Source organism: Podarcis muralis, chromosome 1, assembly GCF_964188315.1.
Source record: "Podarcis muralis chromosome 1, rPodMur119.hap1.1, whole genome shotgun sequence".
NCBI classification, from domain to species: domain Eukaryota; kingdom Metazoa; phylum Chordata; class Lepidosauria; order Squamata; family Lacertidae; genus Podarcis; species Podarcis muralis.
The window spans coordinates 71734856-71743718 of NC_135655.1; the positions used below are offsets into that span (position 1 = coordinate 71734856).

The following is an 8863-nucleotide window of genomic DNA, read 5'->3' on the forward strand; positions in this document are numbered from 1 at the left end:
GCTCCACTCATTTTTCAATGGCAACTATACTGACACAGTCCTATCTATATTTAGATTTTTTGATACATAGAATATTTGTGCTGATAATAAATGTAATGCTTAGAACAATTTTGAGAGTCCAAAATTTGAATGACATAGACCATTGCTCATGGTCTTTGTCTTTTATTTTCTTAATGCTTACCTGGTGTATCAACTGGTTTCTAATCACGTCATTCTTTGCAGGCAAGGAAGATGGAAAATTCTGCAAAAAGGTGACTGTTAGGATGACAATACGCAAGAATGATTGTCGAAGTAACACACCAGTAAGTAAATGACTAGCTGTGTCCCGCTACTATTTGCACTCTGTTACCCTGAAAGTTTAGCATTATTGTTGGTTGGAAGCCATTTAGCCATTTCTCTTAGCACATTAAGTTATTTTTCTGCTTATTTCCAGGTAAATATTGTTTCCTGCGATGGAAAATGCCCTTCTGCAAGCATATATAATTATAACATCAATACATATGCAAGATTCTGCAAATGCTGCAGGGAACTTGGGCTACACAGACGAAATGTGCAGCTATATTGCAGTGGCAACTCCACCTGGGTCAGCTATACTATTCAAGAACCCACAGACTGTTCTTGCCAGTGGTCATGAAACAATGCTACAAGAAATCAATGTGTTCAACAGCTTTGGGGGAAAATAATTTTACTCCCTGAGTTAGGACAAAGAATGTTGATGACACAGTTGCCTACAGTTACAAAACAAATCAGCATTTAAATAAACTGGATTGTGTTCTGGGATCTCTGCTGAACAGATGAACTTACAGCACTGATGTTATATTTTCAGAACACAACCCCACAAAAATCTGAAGGTTCCAATGAGGCACAATATTCTAAGGGTTAGTTCATACAACAAAATTGGCCACTTAACAGATTGTGTGACCGGTCTACTTACAGGAGCAGTGTAACATTTAAACAGAGAAACATAGTTTCATGGTAGCAATGGCTGTGAAGAGGCAAATGTGCATTTTCAAATTCTCCCATTCATGGAAGTTATTGCCATACTGCTTTGCAAGTTGCTTGTTCATGTTACATTGTTCTTATGAAAGCATAGAATTCATGGAAGCTGTTAAATCTACAAATCATTGGTTGATTGTGATATATGAACCACCCCTTAGAACCACTAAAAGAGAAGAGCCGTGATCCGGTTCTCGTTGCAAGGAAGAAGTTGTGCCCAACTAATGATGGTTCTATAAGATGGATCTGTGTTCCCCTGTGAACCCATTCAGTTAACTATGCATTATGGAAAGATGATACACGTAGTACTTCTTTAGTGGTTTGGGAAGGAAGGGTATCTTTTTGGTCAATTAGATTTCTAGATTTCTGCTAGATTTCTTTTACTAGTCCATAATAAAAACAAAAGCAAAAAAAAAATCTGAAATTGCAGGATTTTGGTCCTGTTATTAATTTCATTTTTTAAAAAATTGTGGTATGTGCCAACTTTCAAAAGAAAAGGGATTGCCTTTGAAAGAGGCCATGAAACAGACAGAACTGTTTTTGTGGAAGTCTTCTATATTCTGTGCAACCACACCACCACTTTTTAAAACAGGGTGACCAACAGATATTTGGGACTGCAGCTGTCAATGTCTGTGACAGTTGGCATGCTCAGCGGGACTGATTGGAGTTGTAATCTGAAACATCCGGAAGGTGCCAGGTTAGGAGGGATGGATGGACCTATTAAAGACCAGTCTATCCCGGTTTCCAGAAGCTGTGGGGCTAAATTTATCCTTTCCTGTTTCTGGGAAGATTTTTTAAAATGGAAAATCTTTAAAAAGCTGCCTAGAAACATACTTTTAAAAATATAAAATAAAATACCAGGTGGTCCAAGAGTTGGGCACTGCCTCCAATCTTTCCCTCCCCACAAAAAATCCTGAAGCAGGGCATCCAGCTGCTTTCAGCTTGAGTGGTTAGTGCATGGTACTCTATGCCACCACGCAAATTGATTCAGTGTGCAGTAAGCTCTCCTGAGTGTTGCAGGACTTGTGTAATGCTTTTACTGTCCAATTCTCCCTGACAGAGATGGAACGTCATGAAGTCCCGGTGTCACTAGGTGCTCAGACTGTGGGCAATTGGATGCCCTGTTTTAGAAGTTTAAAAGGAAAATTGCTGGGGGTGGGGAAAAGATGGCAGCCATCAGGCTGCATTGTAAACGAACCTACCAGACTGAGGGTTCTGAAGACCATTAAGGCAATTCTGGTCATGATCCACCCAGGTTGGAGTAGACAAACTTGTTTTTTGAATCAGAGTAGTCAGATTCCTACCCCATTCCTACATGTTTGCTATCCTTGTCCGTCCCACCACAAAAAACACACATCTTCAAATAGTGTACTGTGAAATCCTATGCATGTCCTGTTGAGTTCAGTGTGACTTCTTCCCAAGCAAGTTTGTATAGGATTGTAGTCGTAATACCTAGACAATATTGTGTTATGAGTGTATATACATTGGATGACACTGCAAGTAAATTGTAAGAAAGTATACATCACGCTGATAATGCAAAAGAAGGCAAACGATATAAATATAGTTATGTTTATCAGGGAAATATTTTCAATATTGAGAACTGTATATATAAACATGTTCCCTGGTATGAAATATGATATTTTAAATATTTTCTGGTGTTATGTAAAAGCATATTTGCTAGGAAATATAGATCTGCCATTTGACAGTATCCAAGTTAAATATTAGCAATAGCTGCATCTTGAAAACAGTATGACAAACTGATTTACACCAGTTTATCAAATTTAAAAAGTGTTTCCCTTTCCTTTCATTTAAACACATTTTATATGAAAAATAAATCTTTTGCCTTCTATAGCATATCATATTGTATGTGTGACATTTGTGTGTCTCTTAAGGAGAATATCCACCATCTAGAGAAATATACAACTAGCTGTCTATATAGTTAGGTAGTTTGGGGGTGACTGATCGTTTTTCTCAAATGATAATTTCCATACATTGCATTTCAAGCTACTTTTCACAGAATCATAGAATTGTAGAGTTGGAAGGGACCCTGAGAGTCATTTAATCCAATCCTTTGCAATGCTGGCCTCTCAGCTAAAGCATCCACGACAGATGGCCACCCAACCCTTGCTTAAGAACCACCAATGAAGGGAACTCCACCACTTTCTGAGGGAGTCTGTTCCACTGCCAGGATAAATTCAGAAGCAGTTTGTGATGTGTTATGGAAGCTGGCTTCTCAGAACAAAATCAACAAAAGAGATGGGTTACATGATGTTTGTAACAGCAAGCGACACATGATTCTCTCTGATCAAATGTATTCTTTCCTGACTTTCTCTGACCAGTTCGATCAAATATGTGTTGTGAAATCAAGAAAACAATATTATATGCAATCACTTTGTATTATTCAGCTTCTGAACTATTTCCAGCAGCTGGTATTGTGAGGCAGAGCCGATCTCTCAACACCAGCATTGCTGCTGCTCACCCAGATGGTCCAAGGGTGAGACAAGGTGGCAGCAAGGTCAGGACCGCACAGGCGCACTGGTGGAACCAAACTTGCTTTTGTACTCATAGCCCCACCCTCGCTACTGTTCTACACCACCCCATCCTCTAAGCAGCCATGCCAGTATCAGGAGGGCACCTCTGTAGCACTGTCCCACCATGCCAGATGCTCGGGGGAGCAGGGAAGTACTTGTGTTGAGTCTGTGGCAGCAAAATAACAAAACAGCTTGTGAAATGCTAAAAGTAGACAGGTTGATTGACAGGACAGAATAATCTACTCATGTACTTTGACCTTGCCTTTGAGAATCCCTGGTACTAGAATTTGCCTCTTGCAAGCAATTAAATTACAATGATAATAAAAAAATACTAAGGCAAAAGTCACATCGGTTTGTTTGCTATCACTTTCTGCATACGCTGCATGTTATATTCACTTATCTAATAAACAGGCACTATTTTACAGATTAGTTTTTTCTACTAGTGCTTTGAAGTGTTTGATGCAACTAGACTGCACTGGTGTATTTCATTTATATTGTGTTACAAAAATCCTCGAGTGAGTTTTTGCAACACAGCTGACCAATGATGGATGGTGGTGGGTTGTTGGTTTTTTTTTAATCAAGTAAAAGAGTTCTGTTTTTATGCTAAACCATCTTTCTGAATTGTTCCCACTGAATGTGCAACATAAATGGTCACATTTTAACCTGGATAATAAAAATCAAAAACATTATTGCCTTTCAAAGATACTGTGTTTCTATCCCCAAAGTTTAAATAGAGGCTGTTTAAATAGGGCGATATTCCTTTCAGAGGTCCTCTATCAATTTTATAACCCAAGAGTCCTGTCGGATCAGACAGGAAGTTAATCTCTTCTACCATTCTGTTCTCACAGTGGCTAACCAGATGCCTGTGACATAAGTGCAATAATAGCTCTTTCTGCTCATGTTCCCCAGCAAATCGTCAAAGGATGCATGGGATCCTTCTGTCATGAATATGAGAGGTACTTCTTGTAGAGCCCTTTGGCCTTTTACTGCAGCTCATGTGTCAGATTATCACAAATGTCTCTTCTGACATTAGAAGTATGCCTGTGACACTTTCCAGAATTTTACCTTCAACAGAGAAATATATCAGAAATATATTCTTTGACATTCACAGCAGGGGTTGCCAACCTTTTCAGGTCAGTGGGCATGTTTGGACTTTTGAAAAAGTGCTGTGAGTCCCTGTCACAAAATGGCTGCCTTGGGGGATGTGGCCAAAGACAAAATGGCTGCCAGATCTAAATACATTAAAAGAAAAGGGTCCACAAAATTGTGCGACATGCTCCCACCATCAAACCAGGAAGAAGCAACTACATCAGCCATTGTCACACTCACAGAAAGAAGCTCTTTGCACCTTTCCTTTGTTCAGAGCAGCCTTGATATCCAATGAAATGTTAGCATGTTTATGCAAATATGTTTGATGCAGGGAAGTTTGACCCAGAACTGAGTAGGAAGAGAAAAGAGTCTCTTGTGCATTTTTAAATGGATATTTACTGAAACTTTTTGCTGGGTGGGCACATTTTTGCATTGGTGCCCCCTGGCATAAAAGCATTCATCCATTTGGTTTTGGTGTTTAAGGGGTCAGCAAACTTTTTCAGCAGGGGGCCGGTCCACTGTCCCTCAGACCTTGTGGGGGGCCAGACTATATTTTTTGGGGGAAAGTGAATGAATTTCTATGCCCCACAAATAACCCAGAGATGCATTTTAAATAAAAACACACATTCTACTTGTTTGGCCGCAGAAACCAGAGAAGTGCACGGAAACGCCATTTACCTTCCCGCCAGAGCAGTACCTATTTATCTACTTGCACTTTGATGTGCTTTCGAACTGCTGGGTTGGCAGGAGCTGGGACTGAACAACGGGAACTCACCCCGTCGCGAGGATTCGAACCGCTGACCTTCTGATCGGCAAGCCCTAGGCTCAGTGGTTTAGACCAGTGTTTCCCAACCTTTTTTGGGCAAAGGCACACTTGTGTCATGAAAAAAATCTCGAGGCACACCACCATGCCAGATGGGGAAAGGTCACTTTTTACTTATGTAAAAAAAAATAAAAAATAGTAACAGCATAGAAGGTAATGGTAGATGACCGTTAGGGTCTCCCCCCAAATGCAGAATTCTATTAATATCTTCCTTAGCGAGCCGCGTTAACCCCTGTAATGCTTTCTATAGAGTAAGCATAGGGGACACTGGGGGATGTGGAACCAAGGGGGCAGTGGGCCAAAAGAGTTCGGGATCTACTGCTTTAAACAGAAATAAGAGCCAGTGGGTTCTTCCTTTTTTAAAGTATCGTTTCAGCGGGGACAGGAGTCCGGATTTCCAAAAAGCGGCGCTTTTTTGCGTCTGAGCAAAGAAGAGAGAGAGGGGAAAAAAGAGAGAGAGATTGATTTGTGGCTGCGCAAAGGGGGGAGGAGCCCAGGAGTAAAAGTAGGAAGGACGAAGGGAGGGGAAAGGAAAGTTAATAGAAGGAAAGGCGGGTGGGAGAGAAAGAGAAAGAAAGAGGAAAGGAAGGGGGGAAGAGAAGTGGAAAGGAGGGAGACCGAGGCGGGGGAGAAGCGTCTGGAGAGTTGCTCCGAAGTTTGGGGGGCCGCGGGGGTGGGCGCGCGTCCCAGGAGGCGGAGGCCAGCCCGGGCTGGGAGCCGCGCCGCGGCTCCTAGGATGTGGAAAGGGGACGGCGGCGCAGGGGGAGGAGACCCGCACGGCTAGGGCAGCGCGCAGGGGGAGGGGAGCGGGCCGGAGGCGGGCGAGGGGGGCCGCGATCCCGCGCGCCGCGAACATGGCCTCCTTCCCCGCGGGCCCCGCCGAGCCCCCCGGCCGGGGAGGGCGGCGCGCCCCCGCCGCCGGAGAGCAGAGGCAGCAGGAGGAGGACGAAGGCGCTGCCGAGGAGGCGCGCCAACTTCTGCCAACTTCGGCGCCCGCCCCGTCGCCGCAGGCTCCTCCCGGCCGAGAGCCAGAGGACGGCGGTGGAGCAGGAGGAGGAGGATCGGGTTTGGCGACGGCTGCTGCGTCCTCTCCAAGCGCGGGGCTGGCCTCCGCCGCGCCCGATCCTCCGCGCTCGCCCGCTTCTCGGCGGAGCAGGTCTCGTGCGGGTGCGAGGCGCTGCTGCAGGCGGGCGACCCCGGCCGGCTGGGCCGCTTCCTGGGCTCGCTGCCGCCCGACGCCGAGACGCCGTGCGACTCGCCCGCCTCCCTCCCACGGCACACCAGGCAACGTCTCGCGGCACAGTAGTGTGCCGCAGAACACCGGTTGGGAAACACTGGTTTAGACCACAGTGCCACCCACGTCCCACTTTGGTTTGCCTACCCATGGTTTAAAGGCTAACATAAAGTTTCTTTAGTCAGTTTTGCCTTTGGAAAGATAGCACAGTGTTTTAAATTAGCAAGTACATGAATGTGGAGTTAAACATGGAAGTTTCTATTCTAGTTACCAAATAAGCGAGACTCCTTTTGCACCAGTAAACACCCCGATTTTAATCAGTTGTTGACTAATGTACAGGACTCAGTCACTGCTAGCAGTGATAGTTGACTATCATCAAGTTTGTTTAATAGAAATATGTTTAATGTTGATAGTGAATGGTTAAACATACATATAGGGCCACTGTCCCTTTGTGTTTCTATCATTATCTTCCTGTTGCGGGACTGAAATAAAAATAAATTTGACTATTTTATAAACCTGATCTTCCAAAATTCAATTTGTTCCACATTTCATGTTTTAATTACAGTAGAAGCTTAAAGAGCACTCTTGCTCTTGATCTCTCTTTCCTAATCCCACAGCTGTGTTATCTAAACCCTATTCCCTCCTGGCAGCTGTATTGTTGACTTCTTGCTTCCTAAGTTCCTAAAGAGGACAGAAGACAGACAAGTTCTATTTTGAAATTAGCATTTTGATCAGGCCATAATAGGTCTGATCTGCACACACAGAAAACACACACACACACACACACACACACACACACACAGTATGATGACGTTCGAGACTTGTGCTTCCACGGGGGTTCTGAGATGTAATTGAATGTGGCCTCTGCAGTATATTCCTTTAGAGGAATATTATCCTGTTAAAATGCCTGACATTCTTTAAACAAGTGTGGCTTAGTCAGGGAACTAGTGTATCTTGTATTGTCGTCGTTGCCTGATTATCAGCATTAGTAAATAAGGGCTGCGTAAGACACAGGCAGCCATGCTGGTCAATTAGGGGGAAAATGACAGCAACAACAGCACTATACCTTTATCAGGACCAATTCTGTTGCCTTTGAAGAGAACCTATTTCAAAATAGTCAAAAATATCCTAGAACTGGAGGAAGATGATTTACCATATAATGATGGAATTTGATCTAAGCTGGAAACGTCATGTATTCAAACCATAATATAAAATTGCCAGTTTGAATTATCTCCCTAGGGAGACTCACCTAGTGCCTTCATTACTTATCTTTAGGCGCCAGGTGAAAAGCTTTCTCTACAACCAGGCCTTTGGTTGATGAACATTCTGTGGCCTTTAAAATGTGTTTTGGGTGAGGTTATTGGTTAGTTTTTGTTTTATTATGTATTTTGTGTTCTGATTTTGTATTTTTATGTTGTGAACCACCCTGTGATCTTTGGATGAAGGGTGGTATATAATAAATAATAATAATAGAAATAGAAATAGAAAAGTTGGGATAAACACAAAAGAATATGTCTGCTACCAATTCAAATACATGTGGGAGTGGACTACTTCAGTCTAATTCGAAGAGTGAGGAGTAAATTAAGAGCTAAATAATGTTCAAATGCTGACAAGCCCTGCAGGATAAAGCAGAGGCTTGGCAATTGCTGTAAGCAGAATCTTTTAGGCTGCTGAATTTTTCATACAGCAAAATATTACAGTGCTTCCCTCTAAGCTTAAATTCTTTCAAGCAAGGAGCTGAGAAGTAAACCACCTATCCACAGCAACCTTTCCTTTCTGACAATGCTTCCTAAGTGATCTCAGCACGGAATGCATATCATTAAAACATTTGTTTCTCAGCTTTCTTCTCCTTGACAGGAAAAAAGAGAGAAGGGAATGGTGACATTTCCCAGTTTTTTTGGCCCGGCTGTATTGTAACACTTCTAAATCCTCTGTCAACAGTGGCATGGTGTTGCATTCATGTTTTTTTAAAGTCTCTTTCTAGGATCCATCTGTTATATAAATAAAAATAATGCAGCCCTATATTTTTATGGTACACTAATCCACCTTGGCTATGGTGTAATTATCAAATGATTTCATGCTACCCTGGTGGCAGGCTGCATCCAGACCCCTGAACACTTGCTGCCGAGCCCTTTTTAAATCCTCTTTGCACAGTTTCATTCATAAATTTGCCATGGCTTTTAAAGCAAC

At 42.9% G+C, this 8863-nt stretch overlaps 1 protein-coding gene across 1 annotated transcript in view; it reads left to right on the forward strand.

Moving 5' to 3' along the window:
* OTOG (otogelin) overlaps positions 1 to 4216 on the forward strand; it is a 106268-nt gene extending 102052 nt beyond the window's left edge. Inside the window, exons 55-56 of the mRNA XM_028732722.2 lie at positions 223 to 302; positions 434 to 4216. Of these exons, the coding sequence (XP_028588555.2) occupies positions 223 to 302; positions 434 to 634 (281 nt within the window). The 3' untranslated portion in view covers positions 635 to 4216. The remainder of the gene's footprint in view (positions 1 to 222; positions 303 to 433) is intronic.
* The last annotated feature ends 4647 nt before the right edge of the window (positions 4217 to 8863 follow it).